This window comes from Triplophysa dalaica, chromosome 2, assembly GCF_015846415.1.
Source record: "Triplophysa dalaica isolate WHDGS20190420 chromosome 2, ASM1584641v1, whole genome shotgun sequence".
Lineage (NCBI taxonomy): Eukaryota > Metazoa > Chordata > Actinopteri > Cypriniformes > Nemacheilidae > Triplophysa > Triplophysa dalaica.
The window spans coordinates 7,261,031-7,288,859 of NC_079543.1; the positions used below are offsets into that span (position 1 = coordinate 7,261,031).

A 27,829-nucleotide genomic window follows, 5' to 3' on the forward strand; every position below is an offset into this window, starting at 1 on the left:
GCCAGTGTCTTTGTTTTTTGAATGACTGTTGTTAGGTCCTGGTCAATGGCACACAGATTCAATTTAAGAACACATGTGTTTCACCCTGGGATAGGAAGTTCCTGATAACAACATGAAACAAACACAAGCTTATTCCCAGCCATCCATCTGTCACAATCCAATCAAAATGCGGAGGGGGTTCAGTCCTTTTATAATTCAGATGAATATCATATCTCATGGTTTACTCTTAATCCCTCACTAACACACCATTTGTCCTGACAACAGAGACAACGAGACATTTCTAACAAAAGACAAGGCCTTCAGAACCATTTGTTCTCAAATAATGTTGAACAGGTGTTTACTTTGACATTGTGTGATGAGAATAAAAAAAATTTGAGTTATGATTATATTCATCTGCAAAGCCTATTCACAATGCATTCAATAAACTGTGTGGTATGTTGAGTAAAGGGGTGTCACAATGTACCGACATTTGCAATAACCGTGACAGTTAAACCATGAATATTAATGCTGTGTTAATTCTACACATACTGTACTTTAATATCATAAACCATTAAGCACCCATTTAAAATTTTGACCTAAGAGCCACAGTGGTTACGAACTCCCTCTCTATGTTCCTACATTTAGACAGAACACAAAATATACATCAAAATAAGATGACTGATAGCCTCATTTATTTCTTTTAATGGAAATTATATTGTTATCTGTCTTTGTCAGATATATGTTTCTGTCTATTTTAACATTGTACCAGCATTTTAAAATAATTTCTTATAATACAGTGACATCATCACGTTTAAATAACCCTAAGGTGTATGAACTCAAAACACTTTAATGAATATTAGCAGTCTGAGTGCACAAAACAGATAAATATACAGATATGAATTATTATCTTCAATATAAATTGAAGTCACAAGACAAGACAGTACAGATAAACGTAAGTAGATTTAAATGACACAAGCAGATTTCATCTGTAGGAGAAGTTGCTTTACCCTGCGGGGACGTAGTTTCCAATTCATGAAAAAAGGCTTGTTGAGAAATTGTGTTTTATCCAGAAAAAACACGAGCACCCCCATTCACTTGCATGTTTTTGTAGTTGAAGGTTGCCGCCCCTAATATGGCAGCAACATTGATGTACGAGCGTTCTAGGTATTTCTTATGTCTATGGGTGAGAGAGCCTGGCATCTCCGTCAAGATTTCTGTGTTGATACCTTTCAAACGGCGGTGATACCCATACTGCGCTTTGATTCTCGCGAGTGTGGCATCACCTGACAAAGAATGATTGTGAATATGGTACCACTTACAGTGTGGTTGTATTCGAGTTAATGCATTAGATAACATGAATTAACAATAAACAATACTTCTAAAGCATTTACTCATCTTAATTTCAGCATTTACTAATGTCATTTTGAAATAAAAGTCGTAAGTGGGTAGAAAATCTATAAAATGTTTACGTTTATAAAGAATTGGTTATATTAAAATATTTGTGTTCAGGTTTAAAGCGATTTTTGTGTAGTCATGTTCAGTGTAAAATCATAGTCCTGAAGCAAAACTAGTTAAGAGACTTCAGAACATTAAATTGTGGTTTTAAAACAGAGAAGCCTACTGGTGGAGGGTTGATTTATCCAAGTTTATTTTGGATGGCAAGGGAAGGGCGATGCATCTGTTCATAGCTCTAGTCCTCAATAAACAGTGTTGGAAACTTGAAACCTTCGCAAGAATGTCCTGAAACCCAAATCGACCTGACCAGAGCAATATCACTTAAAAAATTAAAATGTAACCATGAAAATTATGTTGACAAAAATGATGTGACAAAAAACCCACAGTTCTTTTATGTCTTCCTTTGTTTTCAAATTTCCAGAAATGTATTCATACTGTTGTCACGGTTTCACACTGAGATGATTTTTAAGCAGCACTTCATATATATTTGTAAATCAGCAGTTTTTGCTGGTTTTTGGACTCCAGCCAAGCTACACGCTGCACATTTCTAAATCAGTGGGCAGCCAGCAGGAGAAGCTGTATCTTCAGCGCCTGTCTGTTTCTTACATTTAGTTTTTGAGAGATTTAGGAGATTATCTTTGCGCACCTCGAGCCATGTGTCTCTTCCAACCTCAAGCACTTGAATCGCCCGAGCAACTGCATGGAAAAATCTGTTTTGCTCATAAACCGAGTCAAGTGTTAAGGCGCTACCATCAATTTTATTTAAAGTTAAATCTGTTTTTCTGTTCATGGAAACCAAGCTTTATGCTGGTAAGATTAAGTATCATTAATCTAAAGTCTAAATTTATCTAAGCAAGCTGCTCCATTTATCGATAGAGTGGTGTAACACACTGATCTTATTTACTATTGGTCTCATTCATGAAACACGAACATATTTTTTCTTGGTCGTGAATGAATTCTCAATGGGATATTGAAGTGAATGCAAAAGTTCAAAGCAAATATAATGATTTTATGAAACATTCTGCTTGTGTTTTACAAACAGGTCCAATACCTTAGTTGATTATCTGTTACAAAGAAAAACAAATTAATTAAATTGACTTAATTCATTATTTACTCTAATCGTTATAGTGAAAATTATTGTTACTTGTATAACATTGTGTCAGTGATGTATTCGCTTATTTTGCATAGCATGTTTTGGCACGGTAACTTGGTTCGTAACATACAGCCTATTTAAACCGTTTGCTAATGCTAAAGTAAGGCATCACCCCAATTGATCAATTGTATCTTCTCAAATCTTCGTTGACACTGTATTACTGATAAACTATGCAACGTGGAAGTTTGGATTTTATCCTATCAATTATTAAATTACACATTTGTATGCACAGAAGCTAAGCAGTATTATAATATAATTTACACCCGATGTATGCAAATTATGATTGTAAAAATGATTTCTAACTTGATTTGCACACGGCCATGCAAAAAGGAATAATAGTACAATAACAAAGTGCTTAAAACAAGAAAAACTCACTTGATGCTCATGCTCATCTATTAGCTAAAGCTATCAAACAAACACTTCACTTATATAGCGGAAATTAGACAAACTTACCGGTCCAGCAGAAAGCTTGCAACTTCGGCGTCGCTTAGCAAACCCTTTTCCTGCTTCAGTGCCCTCCATTTGGGAAAAGCCATGCCGATGTTTATTCGGGTTTTCTGCCGTTTTTTGTCTCGACTTCGCCTTGCTGCGTCGTATTTTCTCTTTTTTGAACGAACAGATTGACGCTCTAACGGCTCTTGTGCGGAGTATGTGTGGTCCGCCATTAGCGCAAATTTTGCTTCTTACTGCAACAAAGAACCGTTTATATTTCTACTAAAAAACACGACAAGTAAATGCTGTTATTGTTCTTCCTCTTCTTCTGCTAATCCTTCTATGTAGTCGCTTTGAAGCTGCCCCAAAAAACAGCCGAAGAAGAAGAACATATTCTCGCGCATCCTTCGTTTTACGAAACGCGCTTAGTTTGTCCGTGTAGTGCTACTATAGAAACATGGCTGTGCACATTAATAAATTACTTAAATGAACTATTAGGTTACACTTTATTTTACACAACTTTAAAAGTAGCCTACTGAGTAATAACTATGTGTACTTACTTTAAGGTAAGGATTAGGGCTTGGTTTAGAGTACATGTAACTATGCATAATTTATAATAAATACTAAATACAAGTAACGTGTAACAAGAGAAGAGTAAAGTAAAGTGTTACCAACTATTATTATATGGGGCAGGCCTACAAATACAAATTCTTTTAATATTTATTCACCCTCGTTATTCACCCTCAAAACCAGTATATGACTCTTTCTTCTGCAGCACACAAAAGAAGATATTTTAAGAAATGTCTCTGTGGTTTTGTGTCCATACAATGGAAGTCAATAGAGCCAGTGTTGTTTGGTGAGCAGCATTCTTTAAAAATGAAAGAATTTTCATTTTTGGCTGTACCATCACTTTAAGAAGACCACCTTGTGATGTGCATTTACTCTTGCCATCAAGAGCGTTCCTATAAAATGTTGCCTACAAAGGAAGCTCAGTAGGTTTTGGAGCCAAGCAAATGCATTTTTGGTTTTGTGCTCAAATGGGTTTTTCAGATTCAGGCAAACAATGATAATGCCTTGGCAGTGACCTGTAAGAGGAGCCGTTGTTCCTGTAATGAAGGGTTTTTGATTGACAGATTAAACTGTAATTTGTTTGACTTTATGTCTCGAAGCCACTTGCTCATATTTCGCTATTCGCTCATGCACCAGTCTTGGTCGGAAAGCTAATGGTTTGATACGAAGGTGCATCTTGTACTCATTGTGTTGGAACATATGTGCGTTCTGGATGGAAAATGAGGACAATAAACTTGCCTTGCGTTTATCGATTGCAAAAACCCAGCGCAATGAACTTTTTGTGTTTACAAACACATTGGATCGGCAAGGAAAGCTCATAGTACATAGTAAATCAGAACGGCCAGTTCATAAAATCAAATCAACAGAATGTCATCTCTTTGTTCTTTTTCTTTATGGAGCGCACTGTCATCCACTCTGAAGTGTATATATTACTTAGCGCAGATCAAACAGCTGCTTTAGGGTCCAGTTTTATTACATAGACATTTTAATGAGAAATACACATTGAAATACAACACAACACTTTTAGGACAAGCAACTATTAGCTATGTGCTTCTTTATTCATATCTTCTTTTATTTTTTCTCTTTTTCAAGGAACATTTTATTATTTACTTAAATATATGTTTTGATCCTCAGTAGACCAGCGGCCGGTAACAATGTGTGCTCTAGTTCATGTCACTGCAGATAATAAATCAGAGTAAGAACGAAGGAGAAAAGGAAAGAAAACTAGTGAAAATACATTTTGTACTAAAATGTCAAATGTCCCGTCTTTATCGTAGACAAAATCTGCCCACTCAGACACGAAGAAGACATCTGAATGACATGTTAAGAGATATTATCCTGTACCTGTAATTGTTTCCAGTTTAGAAATTATTAATGCGGACTTGACTGACCAATAAATCTAGTATTTTATACAGTGGCCTTAAAAAGTATTTAAAACACTTTCTTAAAAACGTAAACATTTTATTGAATAAAGACCAAACTATAAAACCAGATGGCGTCTGCAAACAAATGATTCTAGAACTTTCCTCTGCACTGACATCCCTTTACCAGATTTTTTTCGTTGACTCTTAACCTATTGTTCTAAAGCTCATTTTAATGGATGTATGAAGTCAGTAACCCTCAAGTTGACACAAGTATCCCGGTAGATTCACCACAGCTGTGATTTATCATAATAACAAGACATGTTTCACAAAAGTGAGTGCCTAGACAGCTGTTGTGTTGAATTATATCTATTGAAGCAATGGTTCACCCAAAAATGAAAATTATGGCATAATTTATATATTTACATAATTTATAATTTTAATAAAGCTTTCCTGTAGCTCCGTGGTAACAACATTGCGTTAACAATGCAAGGTTGTGGGTTCCATCCCAGGGGATTGCACATACCTAAGTATAAATGTATAGGTTACTTCAATGTAAGTCGCTTTGGATAAAAGCGTCTCCCAAATGCATAAATGTAAATGTAATTTACTTACTCTCAGATTATTCCAAACCTGTATAAATGTCTTTGTTCTGCTGAACACAAAGTAAGATATTTGGAAAAATGTCAGTAACCGAACAGATCTCGTCCCAGATTTACTGCCAAAGTAGGAAATATAAATACTATGGGAGTCAATTGGGGATGAGATCTGTTTGGTAACTGAGATTCTTCCAATTATCTTCCTTTGTGTTTATTAGAACAAAGAAATGTATACAGGTTTTGAGCAATCTGAATTATTTTCATTTGTGGGTGACATCCCTTTAAATTCATCATTTTATCTTTGAAAACTTAACTTTTTATGCACTGTTTTGCTCTATTACACAATTCATGTATATATAAGTTGCACAAATGCTCTTTAAGGGACACAATGTTTTGTGTAAATCATACTGTAGGTGAATTTCAGCTGCCTCAACAGAAAGTTTTGTTACTAAACTTGTAAATATACTTGGTATTGAAGCATATACATGTTGAAAACACACGCAATTTGTCATTGTATTGCCCATGAACAAGGCCAGTCTGTAAACAGCATCAGAATTTAAATCACATTAACGATCTCTTGGACCTCTTGCAGCCACATCACTGTTGTTTTCACTCTATGCATCTTCTCTTCTTTAAACAAAGTTCATCTTAGTTTAGTTGAGCCTTTAGTATTGTACGCGTCTATTGATCTGTAGACCCTTTAGACCACCAAACAGGGGCGTAGCATCACTTTTTCGACATACCGTTACCATTACCACTTACTTAGTTTGAGTGAACTATAATTTAGCTTATCACATTCTAGACAAATTATCTCTTGCGCATGCGCTGATCCAACCCAGTCTCAATCTATTTTCGTGTCACTCAGCAGAACATTTTTTTTGTTTCACAACTTTTAATGCACAAACCTGGTGTGTATGTTCATTTATATATTTATAACCTAATATTAAAATAAGTCATACATGTTTAAGGTGGTGGCTAACCAACACCTTACCTCACCCTAAACCCTAAAATCACAGATGCAAAAGGCTTATTAGGCTAAAAACTAATTTGGATAAAAAGTTTTACGAGGTGGCAATGATTAATGTCTACTCTAACCCCGCCCCTAAACCTAACGTCACATGGGCAAAGTCAAATCATGACAAAACATACGAATGAGATCTAGGAAACTGGAATTCACACGAATGAGCCACCTTGTAAATATGAATTCCACCAGATTGCAGTCATAAATATTTATACATACGAGATATACCGTGTATTAAAATATGTTAGACTGAAAGTCATGCTGGGTGACACGAAACAGTTTGTGCTGACTGACACGAAAAAATGGGGAAATACATGACACAGACACGAATTAATAGATTACAGTTCTTGTCATGAATTCCCTTGAGACTGTGTAGTATAATCTGTGAGTGTTGCTCTCTTGATCTGTGTTGCAATGTTTAAGTAGTTGTACGGCTGAATACCTGGCCTGGAGGAGTTAAAATTGTAATAGCATTTTTTAAAATACCATTAAAATGAGGTTACCATTAGTTAAAATATTAAAAATAACGTATGTCCTGTTACAAATTGTGATCACCCAATGATTTTCCATGGAAAATACTTAAGAAACCTGTTTGGAGAGTCTTTAATTGTCGCCAGATGACAGCATGCGCTAATAAGCATTTACATGATGTCATCATGTCGAATTATACGGATAAGAATTAGTCCAAAAAGTTTCTATTGTGGCTAGCCGCTAAATATAGCAATACAGTTCGTTGCCTTAAAATGATAAGGTTCTATCTGCAGTCTGAGCAGTTTTGAGATATTGAGCTTCTAAGTTTTGCGTTCCATTTCACTTAGAACCTTTTTGCTTTCCAAAATGTACAAACTTCATCAACCATAACAACATGTAAGTAGTAAGTATACAAATAAAAAAGGTGTTATTAAGAACCTTATAATTCCAATGCGTCAAGTTGCTAAATTTGTTATATACTGAATAAAAATTGGGGCTTTAGCTTTTGTTGTGTCTAGTTATGTAAATATATTTGTCCATGGCATACAAAGTTTAGCAAATTTAAGGAACAGACTGGTGCTTAAAAAATCGTGAAAATTTGCAATTGATTAAAAAAACTGTTAAAATCGCTGCTACGCCCTTGCGGTTAGGCCTTCCACCTTTGTTTACTTGATTCGTGTACACTCCACTTCCTCTGTCACTCGCAATGATGAAGTCCTGATGTCGTCCTCTGTCATTTTACCAACAATCACCCTGGTGAGCGAGCGCCAGTTAGCTAGTTTCACGGCCATAAAGCATTTTGGGGTGTTGTTCCTGACGCTCACGAAGCAAAGAGTATTGATGACCCCATTGCTCATAGCAACACACTCAATGATGTAGAAAACCACCAGCGAGTTACGGCCACGAGTAATCAGCGCAGGGTAGAAATCCCGAAGGAGGGTGAAACTATAATACGGTGCCCAGCACAAAACGTACGCCACCAACACGCCGATCAGTGCAACGACCGTTCTGCGACGGCTACGCAACCGTCTGCGCAGCTGTTCCGTAGGAAACCCTGGAACGTTCTTAAACCACAGCTCCTTGGATATGCGTGCGTAACAGATCGCCATGGTGACCACGGGTCCCAAAAACTCCACTATGAATACGAACAGGAAGTAGGAACGATAAATAAATTGTTGGTCTGCGGACCAGATCTGCGCGCAGAAGATCTTTTTGTCATGGGTTTGCGTGCTGTGCGGGTACTCGCGTTCTGTAGCAAAGTACGCTGAGGGTACGGAGATGAGGATGGGGATTATCCAAACCCCAAAGATTAGCCAGTAGGCCGTTTGAAACTTCATTCGGGGCTTCAGGGGATGAACAATAGCCATGTATCTGTGAAAACACAAAAAAGTAGAGGAAATGCTAAGTTTATAGCATGAATTATTTGAGAAAGACAAAACATGATTGAACAATTTTGAATCTGGACTCAGTTCTGTGCCTAAGGGTTGCTTGGATTTAAATAATGAACCCCATGAGAACCGAATCAAGATGACTTTGAATGATTAAAGGGTTATTTTGGAATCAACACAAGTTCCGCTCTATTGGCTGCATTTGTGGCATAATATTCATGGTTACCACAGAAAAGCATTTTGATTTATCCCACATTCACTATTAAAGAGTGGAGTTACAGTAGTGCACTCACATAATATGTAAAACAAGCCCATGTTCTGGTACATCTAGAAGTTTTAGGATAAAAAAATGCAAATTCTGTCATTAATTACTCAACCTCAATGTGTTTCAAACCTGTATAAATGTTTTTGTTCTGTTGAATACAAAGAAAGATATTTGAGAGAATGTTGAAGCTGACACTTCTGGGGCACCATTCGCTACCATTAAAATGACTACCTTCAAAATGTTTTCTTATGTGTTCAACAGAACAATGAATTATACTATTGATATTTTTTTCTTATATGGTAGTCAATGGTGCCTCAGAAATATCAGCTGCAAATCTATACAGGTTTGGAGGGTAATTCATGACAGATTTCTTCATTTTTTGGGTGAACTTGCCCTTTAATTAACTCATGATTAGGCCATTAATAGTAGACCGAATATTCTTTTAATGAATTCGAATTGAGAACCATTTACAAAAAGGACAATAACTATAAAGTTTAAATGGTTGTCTGATCTCACAGAAATTCGTATTTCTATTCAATGAGGTTGCTATTTGTACGAATTTGTGCAATATCATTTGTACGTTTTAGTGTAATTTGCTTTCACGTCAGTGACAATTAGATTTAGGGCTTATACAGTAAATTTTTTGTACATTTTATGTGTGCATTGTCAAAATTGTACTATTTAAAGTAAGAAGGTCTGGATCAGCACAACTGTAAGGGTTTGATGTAAGTTTGTACTGGTATTTCCCAAGCATATCACATTGGGATCAAAGCTCTTTTTACTAATACTTTTAAACAGTCTAAGGTCCTGATTTACTAAACAGGGCAAAATAGCACGATAACACAATAAAAAAAAACTGTCGATGGGAGTGGAAAGTTCTGGTGGTGATTTACTAACAAACTGCGGCAAATGAATATCTCATTCCTATAATAACCACTGCAATCTACCAAGAGCTGCGCAAATAAGTGCAGGGTTTAAACCAGTAAATCACGTTGCATGATTCACTCCTCTGAAAAAAGTTCGCATCTGAAGAGGAAAACCCTACAAATGAATATGCAATAAGGTCAGTCGCAAAAACAGATGTGTCCAAGCCTTTTCATCAGTCATTTTTACTGCGTGTCTTAATCATCAATTGTCGTTTTTTTACGAAAAAAAAGATGTTTGTGGTTCCACAAGCTGTTAGTAAATCTGGGCATAAATGTACAGGATTAGCAGTCTGGCACACAGAAGTCTATATACATATTGTCTGTTCTGATCACTGCATCTTTATCTTAATAAGAAATGTCATAACCTTTGACGTTTGTGGTGAATAACAGGGTCCGCAATCTCTTGTATTCTAAACGAATGATACAGCACTATTGCAGCCAATTTATACTCTGCCAATTGTGATTAATTCAGATCTTTTTCGAGGTGTTTCTTAGTTCTTTCATAATATGAATTCTCTTCTTAATGAATGAATGTTTAAGAAAAGGGTTTTAAAGGATAAATATGACCAGAGCAAGTAGGTATATTAACTAAATGTAAACATTGATTTTCAGTGCCCAAAAAAAACTTGCCAAATGCAAAATGTGAGTGAATTTGGTTTTGGTTAGTTTATTGAAAAATTATTTCAGTTGGACTGTGATTTTGTTAGAAATTGCAAGATAATTCATGGACTCAATGATTGTGAACCTTGAGAACCTCATGTTGCTGTTAGTGACAAAAGTTTGGCTCCAACACAGATTAAACAAACCGGGACAGTCTGTTCGAGGTTTTCAAGTTTACTTAAAAACAGACAAACCAACGAATATCCCTGTCTTACATAGGAAATGGGTGTAAAAAAAGTTTTAATATTCAATTGTAAAAAATAAATCAAGTTTTATGGCACCCTGGTCAATATTGATTTCACATTGACATTGAGTTGTTTGCACTTGTCTAAACTGAACATTTAATAAACAACTCTTTTTACTGAAGCATATGATTTATATTTCCATACAAATCAATTTACATTCAAATTCGTTTAATCTGTTGTGGCTGAGACAGACACGAAAACAATCACAGTTCTTCAGGGCCTGTGCTGAAACCTTGTTCTCCCCAAAGGATGCCTTTGGTCATAAGTGAAGAGGCGAGCATCACGGAATCAATGGGAACCACCTGCTGGGCAACAGATTCTTTGCGAATTTGCCAGGACAGAATGTACTTCCCTCCAAATCCGTGCGGTTACTGAGATACACTGATGATCATGGGAAGACGCAGCTGGCAGATATCCTCATTGTGTTTTTAGTTTGGCTGTTTTTACTTTTTGAATGTTCATTGAGCCGTTGCTATGTATCATCTGTGCTACTTAGCACGTTTATGAGAGACAGCGTCTTTAAAGTAAGAGTACAGGGCTGTTAAGTCATAGTCTGCTTGGGCAAAGAAAAGCAAGACAGTTTCGAAACACATTTATGCGTTGTGCATGACACTTTTTTCAAAAGCGACTTACAGTGCATTCAAGGAATATGATGAGGCGGTAACATTCTCCATTGCGCATTATGACAAACTGCAGCTAAAATCCACACACAATATGGTGAATAGATTGTAAATATGTTGATTTTAGCCAATACCAGAGTAATTTGATGCCATAGAAAAACCTTTTGGTTCACTCAAGAACCTTTAACATCTGAAGAACCTTTCTATTTCAAAAAAGGTTCTTTGTGGTGCAACAAGGTTCTTCAGATTATAAAAAGTATGGTGCTATTCAAAACCTTTGACTGAATGGTTCTTTGTGAATCCAAAATAGTTCTTCTTATCGCTATTATTATTATGTTAGTTACAATGCGATTTTTGCATTCCTGTTACCAGTATTTTTGATTTCAGTAATTATTTGTAATATTAAATATAGAAAAAACCTTGTTTGTGAAGCTTTGTTCTTTTCTACCATTAAACTGTAAAGTCACCATAATTACTAAATTGGCGATTTATCTTTATGTAATATTGTTGTGTTTAAATGATTTATCTGTGTGCATCATTGCTTTTCTGTTGTAGCTCAGTGGTAAGAGCATCGTGGGTTCGATCCCAGGAGATTCCACATACTTAGAAACAAATGTATAGGATAATGCAATGTAAGTCGCTTAAAGCGTCTGCCAAATGCATAAATGTCATTGTAACCTTCATTATAAACCATTTACATCCCCCTCTCAATGACATTTTCTCAGAATGACATGTCTTCTCGCCATGACGTGTGTTTCAGCATAAGGGTCGGACTATTTTGACTGTCTAACAGCCGGACAGATTCAACCACCAATGTGTCATCCTACACATGTTGTCCAGAAGTCGTCCTTTCATTCTGATATACGACAACTTTAAATCGAAATTAAATACATTTTTTAAATAACAGATTTCAGACTTTTTAAAAATGTTTTTCCAAACATTTATTAATTTTTTTGTTCTATTGAACACAAAAGAAGATATTTGGAAGAATGTTTGTATCCAAACAGTTCTGGGAACCATTGACTACTACCATTTATTTCCCTACAATGATAGTCAAAAGTGCCCCAGAACTGTTTGGTTACAAACAATTTTCCAAATATTGTTGCTTGTTTCAGCACAACAAACTTTGAACAACTTGATGACAGAATGATTACAGAATTTAAATGATGACAGAATTTTATTTTTAAAATTTCCTTTTAAGCTAACACCCAGTAGCTATTTTGCGATCAAATGATGGTTTCTAATTATTGAAGAACTCTTATTTTTCATAAAAACAGTATATATTTTTAAAATAACTAAGTATAAAATAAGTAAATACATACAATAATTTTTTCGTTTTTTTACAACAATTTTTGGGTGAACTTTCTCTTTAAGCTGTCACCCAGCTTTTTTGTGACCAACTGATGATTTCTAATAAAAATAATAAAAATAAAAATTGACATTTTTAAAATTAGTATGTATATAAAATTGACTATAAAATGAATAAATACAGTTTAGTTTGTTTTTTTACAAAAATTGATTTTGTATGGTTTTTAATTTCAAAAACTATTACAAAGGTTAAGACCTCTATGATGCCACAGGCCAACCCCTCATTATATTAATAGAGATACATGATATCATAAACTGCACACTTATCATATTAAATTTGCTTTAGATTACGATTTATTGCTTCACTATTTGACACAGGAGTTCTGTTGCTGGAGAGCCGCTGTTTTACAGTGATTAACCTCAACCATAATCAAACAGACCTGAAGCCTGAAATGATAGCAGGTGTGTTTGATTAGTTTCATCTGAACTGAGCAGAATTGTGGCCCTCCAGCAGTGGCACTGGACTCTGGTGGTCTGATATCTCATCATACACAACACAGCATTCGTGCCATGAAAACTGAATGAGACTCCCAAGTGTACTTTATTTGAACTTTATTTATATTGTAGAACCGTAAGCTCTCAACGCAGATTTGATTTACATGAAGTCTGGCTGCAGGTTGAAGATAGCCGTCCGGATGCTCAAAAATGTAAATGCTAATCATTTCAACCTTGGCACCCTAATATGGTGTAAGCTTTATACGATTCCACATACTCATGTGTAAATTCATAAACCACGAGGGGACATTTAATGAGGGGGTCTAGGTGAAGCCGATGGAGCGAGTAGAGCTCCACTCTCGAACAGGAAATATGTCCCCTCCACTCAATAATAAAGAAGGGGCAAAATGGCGTCGCTGAGCTTTCCAAAGTCGGGTAATTTTATCTCAGCGTCCCTACACTAGCTACTTGCAGACTGACGCTGTCTTAACGTGCAATGCAAGCACAACTCATATGGGTTCCTTGAAATTAGACATAAAGGAGGAATAAACACAAAGGATTTATATATTTTTGACAATCAATATGGATGTCTCGCCAATGTTAGCTGATGTTGTATGAATTTCTTTAAAATACAGGGAAAGAAAATCTGATTTTTTTATATAATCCACCGAAGTACTGAAAACCCTGATGTTACACACCCCTGTACCGTAGGTGGCGATATAGGCTACACCTAAACATGTTGGTTGCTACCCGCCATTAAAAGGAAAGAAGAAGAAGGAGAAGACGTTCGTTGGTCGTTATTTACTCTAATTTGCAGGTGATGTGTTTTGTAAATATAGTGTTATTTACTCAAAACAATTCAAACTTAATTTGTGGAAATTATTCAACATTTTACTGTGTTTGTTTTGTATGTTATTTCGCTTTGAATATAAAATTCCTAAATTATTTGTATTCACATTTTTCATTTATTGTTCACTGCTAACTATTATAATGTTTACTCTCTAAATACAAACCTGGAGGCAATGTCTGGATTTAGTAACATTAAAGGTATTTAATAACATTTAAACAATAATTATTTAGCATTAAAACGCGCCGTTTCATAAATTACTATTTATAACTGGCTAAATTACTCAGAATTAGGTTACGTATTTCCGCTCGGGCTTCGTGTGGAGGTGATGTATTTCCGTTTTTGAGTGGAGCACCATTCGCTCCATCTGCTGCAGTCAGGCCTTTTTGTATTTAATGAGAATATGTTTATGAATGAGTTCATATCCGAACTTTGACACTCTAGGCAATAACAATTTAATATTGAGTTCACAGAGAAGAACGCTCACCTGTCCACAGCAATGGCTAGCAGGGCATTGGTTGACACATACAGAGACACGGTCCTCAGGTAGTTAATGGAGACACAGAGCACAATCCCATGATTCCACGACAGTCGCTTCACCACGTAATAATCCACCAAAAACGGGCAGCACACAGTCGCCACCAGGAAGTCTGATATTGCCAAATTGGCGATGAGCAAATTGGTCAGATTTCTGAGTTTTTTGTACCTTGCCAATGTGACGATAAAGAGGCAATTCCCAACGCCACAAACCAGCATGATGCAAACCAGGACCACAGCGATGACGATCGTAGCCACGAAAAACGCTTGTCCCTGAGTCGTGTCGGGGATCTCCTCTAGTGGAATCTCGTAATCCAGAGGAGTATCATAAATCGGTATAAATTCATGGGGATTATCCGATATATGACCTGGATTCCATGTTGAGGTGCTTATGTTGTCCTCTCCCATCTTCTTCTTGTACACGTCTAACAAAGGCCACCAGGATCTTCCATATTATTATTTAGTGAATGGACGTTCGGTCGTTTGCTGTAGGGAGTTAGAAAATGTATTTTTTTTAGACAATGCACGAAACGTTAACCTTTGAAACTCTTAAGAAACAGCATTTACGAGAGGTATGTGCTTTTCCTTGTAAGTGTCTTGTTAGGGTTTAAAAAGTCTATATCTGGCTTTAAAAAGTCTACATCTGGCAGATATACACCATTATTGCACACTTGCATATAACATCTGGAAACTGTACATTGTAAGAAACAATAGGTAAAACTGTAAATAACACATCTGCACACTCATTTAAACAATTATATGTTGTTATTTCTAAATGTTTCACTTTTTGTATATTATGCATTATTGTTTTTATTTAATTATCTTTTTTTAATGTATATTTGCACTATTTTTGCACCATATGTACTTCTCCACCAAGCTCCTGTCGTCAAATCAAATTCCTTGTGTGTGTAAACAGACTTTGTAATAATGTTACTTCTGATTCTGATATTTTCTGAGATGAGAAAAGCAACAAGTTTACAGAAGGCCAGATTAGGAGTGATTTTACAGCGAGACTCCAAATTGGCTGTATGTTTATTTATAACTCAGCTGAGTTAAAAATTCAAAAAGCACATTTTGATTCAAAGCACACGCTGTATTGTCACTGCTGTCTGCTGGCACTTTTTAATTCATTTGTTTTTCTTATAGCATCGGTAAGACGTTGGATGTGGTAGTGTATGTTGTAGAAAAACGGGTTCAGGGTAGAAGTTACATAGAAACTTGAAATGTATTATACTATGGCATTACTTTACTTACCATACTTTTACTAACCAAAAATGTATGGGTCTCAAAAATAATCATATTTTTTATGTGAGTCAAACTATGGTAATACAATGGTAGCCTAATCAATATGTCAAAAAACGTAGTTTCTACACCTTTACCAAAACCATGTTTAATTTTCAGAAATGTCAGAACTGCACATTGTTAAATTCCCTCCGGTGTTTAGGTTTCTTTTGACAAAAGTAAATTGCAAAATACAAGATGAGGGGAAAAGGGTTACGTTACATTCTACTGTAAACTGTTATTGCATATTTATAGGATTTTTATATAAAGTGCAGTATGGCAACAGCTTGTTACTATTTTACAATGTCAACTGATTAATCTTTAAGGAAACTATACTGTACATTTAGAAGTATACAATAAATTATATGTTTACCCTTCTGTAAACGAGATTTTGAGTTAAACAATTTTATTAAAAAGTTTAGTCATTTGAAAATTTAAAATCAAGAAACAAAGCAGTCATGATCAGAGAATTAAATGTCGCCTATCCTGCAATCCTTAATACAGATCGTTTAAATTCATTTTTATTCAAGCGAACCCAGATTAAATCCCGACTAATTTGAAAGGCTGTATGCAGATTTTCACACTACTTGAATACAATCATTCATTTGTGGTTTTACTATGTTCCTTTAAAACTCTCACGTTCAGAAACAAAAAAGAATGGAGCTTACCTTCACAGTATTCTCCTTTTCGTTTTAGTGTTCGTGATATTCGTCCAAAAACACCCCGCATCTTAAATTGTTGTTGTATAAAACTGCAAAACTTTGTTTTTTCCTTTATTTAATTAAAAGAGACGCATGAGAGGCGCGTCGCTGCCGGGTCTGCAGTTCTCCAGCTGATGTATTAAACAAAGCGTCTCAGCGTCTCCTCCCCATCCATCCTCCTCACATGTACCCAACAAACCAAATGCGTGTCCGCAACCGCGTGGGAATACACAAACATACATTTCTAACTGCAGCAGTTTCTCATTAGCTATGACTCGGTAAATGGCATGTAAAAATCAATAGGTTTCGGTCAAGGACTTTTTAAGTAAGTTATTTTCAGTAATCAGCTTAAATTTAAATTGAAATAAGATAAAAAAATATACAAAAGCATAAAAAATATATTGTATGAAAATACATTATAGTATTGCAAATATGTTAAGGTAACATTAGCCCTGCTGTAAAAATTATCATCTATTTGCATCACATTTTCCCCCCGTGTCTCTACAAAACACACAGTCTTCCACTTGAACACATCCAGATAGCATTTTTGGTAGTAAATGATGTGACCATGTTTTAATTAAGGTCATAATTAGAAACATTTATTCATTTGGTAGATTGGCTGACATGCATATTAGTTAATACATGAATTTAGTTTTCAATAGGGCTGAAAAAGATTAATCGCGATTAATCGCATACAGAATAAAAGTTTGTGTTTACATAATACATGTCTACGTACTGTGGATATTAATTTTGTGTTTACAAATACAAACACATACTATTTACATGTATTTATTTATATTTACCAACAATTAAAATGTTATAAATGTTTAATAATTTTTTTAATTTTTCTAAAATATATGCATGGATGTGTATGTGTTAATAGATACAAAATTATTTTGCACAGCACACAGATATATATTATGTAAATACCATCTTTTATTCTGGATGCGCTTAAACGCGATTAATCTTTTGACATCCCTAGTTTCGACTAATATTTAACAACCAAAAATGGCAAAACTGAACAATCTTTATATGAAATCCATGCCACTTGATAGTTTTTAATGATATTTTTTAATGAACAAATAATGCAAGTGTCCAACATTTTTGGGTCCACTGTGCATTTTCTCATTTCTCTCTCTCATCCAACAATCACCAACGCGTTTAATAAACACATGGCTCTCATGTACATTTATTCAGGTTGTTTTCATCCATAATTCGTGTTGTACTCTTTTGATATTATTCTATTTCAGGTGCCTGCAGGAGCTCTCCCATAGCTAAAAAGACCTTGAGAGAAACAATCTAGTTCAACCACAGAATTAAGTTCTGGCACAGAGATGAGGGCTGAGCAATTGACCTTGACAGAACCAACTGAAGAGAGATTTTCATCAGGTGTTATATTAATCCTCAAATATACTTGATTTTTTTGTCAGATATAACTTTAATACATTTTCTTTAAATTTTTAGGGGCAGTGTGACCAGTTTACGTTTCCAACAAAATAATCTTTGTAAGTGACATGTTCAGGCGAATCTTATTCTGTATACACAAAATACTAAGTTGACCTTATAACCTTTGCTGGGAGAACATTTTGAAGTTGGATGTTTTATAATGCATGACCTTGGTGTTTCTAACTCTGTCTGAGCTATAGGAACACATTGCAGAGGCACTCGGTGCTGAGCCATCTGGACAACCTAGAGAAGAAAGTGAAACAGGTGTTACGTTAAAGATTTACTCACATTCAAAGCGCAGATCCAATCAAAGCGGATCGGTCCTGACCTCAGACACACACAATCACACCAGCTTTCACTCCCAGAAAAATTTAACCCTGGACGGCCTTTATAATTTACAACCTCTACAATGCTTGGGGAGATTGCTACCTCGACAAAAGCAGGCTTTTATCTAAATCATTTTCTTTCTCTATCACACACCAACCCTGTAAAATTGCGCCATAAAACTGACACTGACACCTCAAGCAGCAGGAACACAAACACTAGTGAGCAACACAGCTGTGGATCTCCATAGACTTCATCGAAGACTCGGCTAAGTGAAGTCTGACATAGCAGTTGGGTTTTCACGATACCTTTAACATATCTTACGATACTATACCGTATTAAATATGTTCATAATTAAAATCTACAAAATAAACCATTATTCCTTAATACACAGAACAAAATGAAACATGTTGTATTTAGTGAACTGTATTATACTGCACACAACAATATTTGTAGTAGCCTATTAACTGTAGTAATTGGATAATTTTGAGCAAATGCTGTCGTATACTTTAATATTTACTGCTAACATTGGACTAATTCAATCAATTTGCGAAAAAATTGCATTTATAGCAATGCTTATAAAGGAAAATACAGTTGAAAGAAAAAGTATGTGAGCCCTTTGGGCTTACTTGGAATTCTTCATAAATTGGTAATAAAATGTGTTCTGATCTTCATCTAAGTCACAACAATAGAGAAACACAGTCTGCTTAAACTAATACCGCACAAACATTATACGTTTTCATGTTTTTATTGAACACAACATGTAAACATTCATAGTGCAGGGTGGAAAATGTATGTGAAACCCTAGACTAATGACTTCTCCAAGAGCTAATTGGAGCCAGGAGTCAGCCAACCTGGGGTCCAATCAATGTGATGAGATAGGATGTGTTGATTAAAGCTGGCCTGTCCAATAAAAAGCACACACCTCGCACAAAAGAGCTCTCAGAAGACCTACGATCAAGAATTGTTGACTTACATAAAGCTGGAAAGGGCTACAAAAGTATATCTAAAAGCCTTGATGTCCATGTGTCCACGGTAAGACAGATTGTCTACAAATGGAGAAAATTCAGCACTGTTGCTACACTCCCTAGGCGTGGTCGTCCTGTAAAGATGACTGCAAGAGCACAGCGCAGAATGCTCAATGAGGTGAAGAAGAATCCTAGAGTGTCAGCTAAACACTTACAGAAATCTCTGGCACATGCTAACATTTTTGTTGACAAATCTACAATAAGGAAAACATTAAACAAGAATGGACTTCATGGGAGGACACCACGGAGGAAGCCACTGCTGTCCAAAAAAAGCATTGCAGCACGTTTGAAGTTTGCAAAAGAGCACCTGGATGTTCCACAGCACTACTGGCAAAACATTCTGTGGACAGATTAAACCAAAATTGAGTTGTTTGGAAAGAACACACAACGCTATGTGTGGAGAACAAAAGGCACAGCACACCAACATCAAAACCTCATCCCAACTGTGAAATATGGTGGAGGGGCATCATGGTTTGGGGCTGCTTTGCTGCCTCAGGCCCTGGACGGATTACTGTCATCGATGGAAAAATGAATTCCAAAGTTTATCAAGACATTTTGCAGGAAAACTTAAGACCATCTGTCCGCCAACTGAAGCTTAACAGAGGATAGACGATGCAACAGGACAACGACCCAAAGCATAGAAGTAAATCAACAACAGAATGGCTTCAAGAGAAGAAAATACGCCTTCTGGAGTGGCCCAGTCAGAGTCCTGACCTCAACCCGATTGAGATGCTGTGGCATGACCTCAAGAGAGCGATTCACACCAGACATCCCAAGAATATTGCTGAGCTGAAACACTTTTGTAAAGAGGAATGGTCCAAAATTTCTGCTGACCGTTGTGCAGGTCTGATCTGCAACTATAGGAAACGTTTGGTTGAGGTTGTTGCTGACCACAATTAGAATCAGAAGAGCTTTATTGATCAGCGCTCTCCAACACCTTTAATATCACGGCTGAGATGACACCCTTGAGCAAGGCACTGCTCCCAGGGTGCCACTGCTCTGGGTGTGTGTGTTACTCACTGCTGTGTGTGTGCACTTGGATGGGTTAAATGCAGAGCACAATTTCCGAATATGAAACACCATACTTGGCCTCACTTCACTTCACTTCACTTCATTAAAGAGCAGTTATCTGTTTAGGTGGGAGATTGCCTGTGGGAAGAAGCTGCTTTTGTGTCTGGAAGTTTGGTGTTTGGTGCTCTGAAACACCGTCCAGAGGGCAAAAGATCAAAAAGTTTAGATTAAATTTGCAACTTTTCAAGCAGGTTTTAGCTTGTTTCAATTGAAAATAAAGTTTTTTTTATAAAAGTTCAGTTTCAATATAAGCGTTGATATAGCCTGACCATCTGTTTTTGTGTCCTTGCTGTCAAAGTTGTTGTTGCACTTCTAGGAAATGCTTTACACAAAGTTGTGGAGTATGTATACTCAATGTATGATGTCATTAAAGCGACAAGAAGGCTTATCTAGATGCATCTGAAATAAAAATTTTACTTTGATTAATTGTGCAAATAATACATTTTATAAGAGGGAAAATAATTACAATTAAATTAGATAAATTAAAAATAGATAAATTCATCAAAAGGGGTCTCAGACTTATGGACCACACTGTACATTCATATTATACAAGTATTTTTTTATCAGCTTTTGTGATTTCGCAGGCTCACAGAAGATTATTTTTGGATAACATGTCACTATTCTTTGTTAAGGAGGTTTCACAGGTAACGATGCAATGTCTCGTTACTGTCTCTGAGGAGACCGAGGTTACAGAAACCAGAGATTTTTTTTAACCAGATCACTGAAGTGTGGAGAGAGTTTATGGGTCTGTCGTGGAAATACTAAAACTTCATTAAAGACTAAATGAAGATGACAGTAAGTAATAGTCTCTCAGTCTTTTATATCATTTACATCTTTGTCTGTTTTTTAACCTCATATCACCCAAACGAGAAAGGAAAAGTTCATTAAAAAATTGCTTGGTCAAGTTTTGCCAGAAACTTTAAAATAATTTAAATATTTGGTTTTCAGGATTATAGTTTGATGTTAAGGCAGATTGGGCAGACAGGCTAAATGGTTACTATAGCATCATGGGTGGTTGGTAACCGGAAGGACAAATAGATTGATAAATTGCCAACTTGCACACTTTTTGGAGTCGCTGTATATTTGAAAGAACCAAAAAGAGCTTACTGTGATTTTTGATGAAATAACTATTTTAGGACTTTTTCCAGAAATGTTACAAGCTGAGTGAATTTTACGCCTCTGTAAAAAAACCTCTGGGGAAATATTTTTCTCATCGAAAAGCTTTAAATGGATTTGTGCTTTGGTGCCCCATTTTTCATTCAATTCTGTTTGATTGATGCCTACTGGGAGGACTAATTTAGATGTTTAATGTTACAAATTATTATGAAGAAATTCTATCATGACATTTTAAAAGCAGCACGTAAATTATAAGTCACCTCTCTGGTCAAATCCCCAGCTGTTTAAATCGTAGAACCAGAAAAACATACCACAATTGATTAAACCAGTCATGTTACTTTTAGCCGGTTTAATAAAACACAATAGGAAGGGGGAATTAAAATCTTAGTGTGTGTCGCATAACCATGGTTTATAAATTAACATTGTATTCCAAGTCAGTGTTATAATGTACCTGACAGCCTGTACTCTGATTCATAAGCGAGTTGGTTCCCAGTATAGAATTTAGTGTACAGAGTGCTGATGCACGAATACGTATCCGTATTCTGTGCCAAAGACAACCGCTTGAATCACTCTTTAGGTACAGAGTGTTCATGGCTGACAGATTACAACTTCACTGACACACCACACTAAACCACAGAAAAAAAACATAAGAGACACATTATCCCAAACTCTGCTTTGAAACTATTGACTGAAAAGGGAAAATAGAGTAATAATTAAACAAATAGATCCATCGACTTTTGACTACGGGTCACATGGGTATTCAAATGCTGGGTCTTTTCAATCATTATCGGGGAAAATATGGACAAGTTCAAACATTGGTTAGTGTTAGTGTAACATTGGTTTTGTCTGCATTTTACTCAGCCATGGCTTGAAATGAGCCAGGATTTGTGTAGCAACTACAATTTCTAGTAAGTAGAAAACTGTGTCCTCTACACAAATTTCCATGACCTGCTAATATTTCACGAAATCCAAGTTTTCTGTCTGAAAATTTCCTATTCTGGAAACTTCCAATGACTGGCTATACAGTACTATAAATCGGCTTTCAATTTCATTGGAATGTATTCAGATTACTGAAAAAACGTCAGGTTTTCAAGAGACCAGGTGCTTCTCTGGAAGAGCCTTCCACTGGATTATATAAGAATTAGTCACCAAATCCCTTACAAAAATGAAGCACTTGAAATTATTGTAGAAGCTAATTTTATTAGTCTACAGTCCAAAACAAGCATTTGACCCAGAAACGCATTCATTTTCATACAAAAAATAAATCAAAATACACAATAAAGAAGCTTTAAAAAACAAAGGAAACAAAACAGAACTAAGAATCCATTGATCAGTCTCAACCACAGTCCATTATAACTCTTGTGTCCAGGGAAACGAGTGCCGGTGTGGTAGTGGGTTTGGTCACTTTTTGGCATACGTGATCTTCATAGCACATGTGGCTGTTATCCGGAAACCCTGCAGAGCATCTTTCGCGACTCCAGCTTGAGTCTCGCTTTCAAACTCCACAAACGAGATATCATGCTTTCCTGGGACCAGACGCACCTCTTTAAACCCAGGAAACCTACAGGATGAAAGGAGATTGAATGAGAGAGAACCCAATAATAAACAATCAAAGACTTTCTTTTTTGTTTGAAGTCTGAGAGATACAAACAAAAATCTTTTTCAGCCTTTTAAAACAATTTAATCTAATCTCAATCATTATGTGTTTACTCTGAAGTTTAAGAATACAATTCACAATTTTGAACACAACATTTAACTTTAGTACCATAATGTAAGTGTGAACTTACTGGTTGAATAACATAGAGAGCATCATCTCATTCGTCTCTTCTGGAAGATTATTCAAGAACAGAATGTAATTTGGTGGATTGTCAGGGACCTGGAAGATATAGAAAAATATAAAACTGATTTTATCAGTCAACGGTCACAAACATTTATTGCAAAAACAGATTGCAGCACAGGTCAGGATCAAGAGAATTTTACATTAATATTAAATATCTACTACTGTAAAACATTTGTAAACATAAGACATGTGACGTACCTGGACTGTGGCAGGTGGAGGGGGTTGTGTGCTTATAGCTCCCTGTAAGGAAAATGCACAAAAATATATTTATAAACAGTAAGGAACCTGTTTATATTCTTATTGCAATGCGTGCAGTAATGCCTCGAGTAAATATCTTTACAACTTAACTATGACAACAACGTTTCTGTCACATGTGATGTTTGATTCAGAGAAAACAGTCCAATGGCGCATCAAACACCATCCATGTCAACTCACCGCTGGCTTTTTGTTTGCATTGGCCGCCTGCTCCAGAGCTTTCTTCTTTTTGTCTTTCTTCTTTTCTTTATCTCCATACGTGCCTCTCATCTTAGAAATGACGTCAGAGTCTGTTTTTGCATACTGGATTCTCTAAAAGCATAATAAAATGTTAAGAACAACAATTGAGGTCAAATGAGTGGATAAACTTTTGTACCAGACACATGCGCTGCATTCAGTTTTTGTATCACTGACCATGGGCTTATTGTAGAAAGGAAATCCTTGAAGTTGTCTGAGGGCGTTTGTGGCTGCTGAAAGCTCTTTGAAAATAACAAACGCCTGGCCCCTCATCCTTACGGTCTTCAGAGCAACAATATCCAGAATCTGACCAAACTGAGAGAATAATGCGTAGAGTGCTCTCTTCAACTCTGTAGAAAAGAAGATATTTTAAGGTACACAGAATTGTAGATTCTGAAGACTGTTTAGTTGAGCATAAATGAAACATTACAAATAATGATCAAGGAGGGGGGGGGGTAAAATGTAGCAAACAACTCAAACCCGAGTTACTCAAAGACAGATTGAATACTATAGACTCAAGCTTCTACCTTCTTTCTTTATTTTATCGTTGACATTGTTGACGTAGATGGTGTGATTCGGTCGTATATCCATGATCGCACTTTTCAACTATAACGTCACTGCAACAGAGAAAACAATGTAACGTGACGTTAGACAGAAAAAAACATTTGATTGATTGAACCGTAAATGAAGATGCCTATCCAACACGCACGTTGTGGTGTATTAAATGGTGCAAACAGTGAAACAAAAACATACTGTGAGAAAACACAAATGATTAAAATTGCCTACGGGTTATATATAAATACATATATTTGCAAATTATACACAAATAAATCATCAAGAGTAAACGAACCAAGTTAAACTCACCACACCAAACTCTTAAACCGGAAACTGCCGCTTTGCCGCTTCTTCCTTTGTTTCTTTGAAACGGATGTTTAATGTAGCGCCACCTACTAGCGCGGAGTGATATGACAGTTCCAACAAATATGAGAGGAGCGTAGCCTTTTATAAACCTATAGTAATTGACAAAAGTGAGGTCCATAAAGGATATTTAGCAAAACACTTGCTTATGACGTCTCCACTGGTTTGAGTTAAGCATCAAGATGAATGGTTCAAAATTAAGAAAATCTAAATTTGGTCGATGTAGTGTTCTAATATGGAAACAATGCTTTGAAGAAAAATAAAGCTCACAGGAAAAAAATACATTTTCTCTACAACCCATTCATCTGTTTATATTCTGTTGCTAATCTCGTTTTTATGGATTGGGTCATTTGCTTGGCATCCTTTTATATATAAATTATTCTCAAAGCAAAAATATTTAATTCTAACAAATCATCCATATTATACCACAGTTGCTTACACCATTACTGCAACAATTCTGGACACATTGCCAACCCAACAATGTCCAATAATAAAAATGATATTTACTTATCAATTACATAGCAATTTAAGTAAAAAAGAAAGACACCTTAAAAATTAAAGACATGAAAATATTTGACCTTTATTTAGTTTGCATAAAGAAAATAACACCAAAAACAGAAGAACTAAAAACACTGTTTTGATCAGTTTGTTTGTACAGAGCATTCAGAGATTGCTTATGCTCTGTAGTTTGCGCTCAGTGAAAAAACGGTGTGTGTCTCGTGAGTGTGTAAGCTCGTCTGGCTTGTTGCGACTCAAGAAGGACAGCATGGATGTGTTATTCTGACGAGCAGCAGCTTTTGCTCCATCTTCTTCATCATCATCCCTATAGAAAACACTTAAAACTGAATTTCCAGCAAAAAATGCAGATCAACAGCTACCTCACATATAATAAGAGAAACAAAACATAATACGCAGTACATAATTGAACATATCATTATATCTGAGTTTATACATACTAAATAAGAAACTGCTATCAATACTATTATTTTAGACAGCAGTGCCCCCTGCTGTTAGACTCACCAGTGGACAGGTACAGCTTTGCTGTCCAAAAGAGTTTGTGCTGTACTCCAGCTGAACCTCACGAACTGAGGGTAGCCAAACACTGGGTCCAGATATTTCTGCAACCAGCTTTTAGTTTTGGGATCTAGAAAATACAGCATTTTATAGAAAAGCTAAATAAAATGCCATTTTTATGCCCTTGTCCAGTTAATGAATTGTCTGGAAAATTTCTGTGGGAATTTATATTTCAACATCACATACCAATCTCTTTAATATACTTAAAGTGTAAAAGAACACCTGCTGTACACAGCCTGATGTTATCAAGCGTATTTTACTGTGTACATAAGCCCTTGATGTCTAACTTTTAAAATAATTCAGAACCTAACACTAGTGTAAACCACTTAAACATATTTTTAAAGAAATTTGGTCATCACAATGAATTATGAAAATGGCAAAAAATCTGATTTACTGACCATTAGGATATCCAGAGCCATAATCTGTGTCCACCTCACCCAAATTCTCTGCAAACTTCCAGGATTTGACAGCATGATCTCTGGCAACCTAAGAGCAATGGAAAGGAAATAAAAAAGGGATTAATGTAGGGCTATCAGACAATTGTGATTAATTGCATCCAGAATAAATGCTTGTTTACACACAATACAAAGGTAATATACACTTTTATTGCATAAATCTACTTTTCTCTACCTCATCCCCGTATCATCCATCTGTGAATTGCCACTTACCTTGGCACAGATACTGGCAGCACTGACAATGGGAAAGAGAGAATCAGCTTTGGGACGAACTGTCACCTCTATGCCCGGAAACCGCTTGGAGAGCTTATCCTGATACTTCTCTGCAGGACCCACGGTGTCCACAAACACCTGAGAGAAAAAATAGGATCACTATATTTTGCCCATTCATTCTGCAGATCGTTTTGTTCTAGGAAAAGAAATACCTCTTTGACCTGCACCCCACAGTCCAGGGCGAACTGCACCAGACCAATAGCTGCATCGTGTGAGAGTGCATTCAGGTTGTATTTTGCTCTGTAAACAAAAGGATATTACCTGCTTGTGTATGGAGCTGTTGTACTGTATGTGGTCATCATGTCTTAGGGCAGTCTGTACCTTTGTAGCATGCTGGTGGAGATGGTGTTGGGGGAGAGTATTTGAAGCGCCCAGCCAACAAAACTTTTGGCCTCATCGAGCATTAGAAAAAGGTTATCTCTCTGTGCCTCTGTCAATGTCTTTGAGTCTAAACATACAACAAAATAATGCTTTGTTGACTCTAAATACAATTCGGACTACATTGAACATGTGGCCTAGGTCTGTTGAAAATAGCTAAATGTATTCTGACCCTAAACATCACTTGTGTGCCAACCAACCTGCCACTTTTAAATTCTTCATGTCCTCCTTTTTGGATACAGGGCAAAAGCATATTCCATACACCATGGGCCCTGAAATAAAAACATGAAATGTAAAAAAACAAATTTCACTTATTTAAAAGCATGACCTAACTTTCAGAAAGGGACACTCACCCAGGACAGGCCCCCTGCCAGCCTCATCGATGCCCAGGCAGCAATCCTCTGTTTTACACACTTCTGGGATGGGGGATGACAAGCGGCAGCTCACAGAGTTATCTGCTTCAAAACCACTCAGATCCATGTCTGTTTACAGTCTGCTGGACAACAAACAGCTATTGAACGAAGGAATATTCCTACAACTGCACTACATTCCCATGCCAACTCACAACTTAGTAAAATAAATAGTCAAATTGGAATAATTGTAATGTTCCAGTTTTTTGCATGTATGGATTTGTTTTGACAAAAGATAACAAAAGCTTTTGAATATTAGTGGATAAACAAACAAGAACGGACCTGTGTGCAGCGAGCGACTCACCCGGAAATCTAGAATTGGCGCGGGTATGACGCGTAACCTCTGACCTGCAATGTTTACAAAGATTACATTTATTTATTTATTGCTTATTTAAAAATACAGTACTGTTATACGGAAGCACATTTAAAGGGCATATCATTTCCAATAAAGTAAATTTATTTTTTAAATGTTCCAACCCCGTCTCTCTCGCAATGGCTTGTGGGATATGGAGTTCATGACCAAATCAAACCTTTTTGCATGGATTCCTGAACATAATATTATAGGCTGTAAAATGTTATATATTGAAGTAAAACATAATATCTTGATGTAAAATATTATAAAATACCACTGATACCAGTTTAAAAATATATATTTTCAAATATATGATATGTATTAGGCCTATAAAGAAT

The 27,829-nt window shown here is 36.1% G+C and overlaps 3 protein-coding genes across 5 annotated transcripts; all 3 read right to left on the minus strand.

Annotated features, from left to right (window-relative positions):
• Positions 1-7,064: 7,064 nt before the first annotated feature.
• On the minus strand, positions 7,065-16,390 carry prokr1a (prokineticin receptor 1a). The gene is made up of 3 exons (XM_056737079.1): positions 16,282-16,390; positions 14,283-14,818; positions 7,065-8,412 (listed from the first exon to the last, which is right to left on the minus strand). The coding sequence occupies exons 2-3, from the start codon at positions 14,738-14,740 to the stop codon at positions 7,707-7,709; spliced, it is 1,164 nt and encodes a 387-aa protein (XP_056593057.1). The 5' UTR covers positions 14,741-14,818; positions 16,282-16,390; the 3' UTR covers positions 7,065-7,706.
• Positions 16,391-22,478: 6,088 nt separating this feature from the next.
• On the minus strand, positions 22,479-24,551 carry snrpb2 (small nuclear ribonucleoprotein polypeptide B2). Of its 2 annotated transcripts, none has more exons than XM_056732394.1 (7): positions 24,496-24,551; positions 24,159-24,248; positions 23,809-23,981; positions 23,575-23,706; positions 23,338-23,379; positions 23,087-23,175; positions 22,479-22,860 (listed from the first exon to the last, which is right to left on the minus strand). In XM_056732394.1, the coding sequence occupies exons 2-7, from the start codon at positions 24,220-24,222 to the stop codon at positions 22,701-22,703; spliced, it is 660 nt and encodes a 219-aa protein (XP_056588372.1). In that variant the 5' UTR covers positions 24,223-24,248; positions 24,496-24,551; the 3' UTR covers positions 22,479-22,700. The 2 variants fall into 2 exon arrangements, with proteins under 2 accessions (XP_056588372.1, XP_056588382.1); XM_056732404.1 differs by having other exon boundaries at positions 24,482-24,500.
• Positions 24,552-25,109: 558 nt separating this feature from the next.
• On the minus strand, positions 25,110-27,487 carry rnaseh2a (ribonuclease H2, subunit A). 2 transcript variants are annotated; one of them, XM_056733963.1, is made up of 9 exons: positions 27,422-27,487; positions 27,083-27,222; positions 26,930-27,001; positions 26,673-26,799; positions 26,504-26,591; positions 26,292-26,429; positions 26,022-26,109; positions 25,570-25,693; positions 25,110-25,372 (listed from the first exon to the last, which is right to left on the minus strand). In XM_056733963.1, exons 2-9 carry the CDS (start codon positions 27,207-27,209, stop codon positions 25,213-25,215), a joined length of 924 nt encoding a protein of 307 aa, XP_056589941.1. In that variant the 5' UTR covers positions 27,210-27,222; positions 27,422-27,487; the 3' UTR covers positions 25,110-25,212. The 2 variants fall into 2 exon arrangements, with proteins under 2 accessions (XP_056589941.1, XP_056589948.1); XM_056733970.1 differs by having other exon boundaries at positions 27,444-27,467.
• Positions 27,488-27,829: the final 342 nt, after the last annotated feature.

Bases quoted from the DNA above. Each gene is read 5' to 3' on its own strand.
- prokr1a (XM_056737079.1), bottom strand. From the start codon at position 14,740: ATGGGAGAGGACAACATAAGCACCTCAACATGGAATCCAGGTCATATA. The intron at 8,413-14,282 runs GTGAGCGTTCTT...GTGTTTTCACAG, and splicing joins CTAGCCATTGCTGTGGACAG to ATACATGGCTATTGTTCATC.
- snrpb2 (XM_056732394.1), bottom strand. From the start codon at position 24,222: ATGGATATACGACCGAATCACACCATCTACGTCAACAATGTCAACGAT. The intron at 23,176-23,337 runs GTACGTCACATG...TATATCTTCCAG, and splicing joins CTCCACCTGCCACAGTCCAG to GTCCCTGACAATCCACCAAA. The intron at 22,861-23,086 runs GTAAGTTCACAC...TTCATCCTGTAG, and splicing joins CTCTCTATGTTATTCAACCA to GTTTCCTGGGTTTAAAGAGG.
- rnaseh2a (XM_056733963.1), bottom strand. From the start codon at position 27,209: ATGGATCTGAGTGGTTTTGAAGCAGATAACTCTGTGAGCTGCCGCTTG. The intron at 26,430-26,503 runs GTATTTCTTTTC...TTTTTCTCTCAG, and splicing joins GTGGGGTGCAGGTCAAAGAG to GTGTTTGTGGACACCGTGGG. The intron at 26,110-26,291 runs GTAAGTGGCAAT...CATTGCTCTTAG, and splicing joins CTGCCAGTATCTGTGCCAAG to GTTGCCAGAGATCATGCTGT.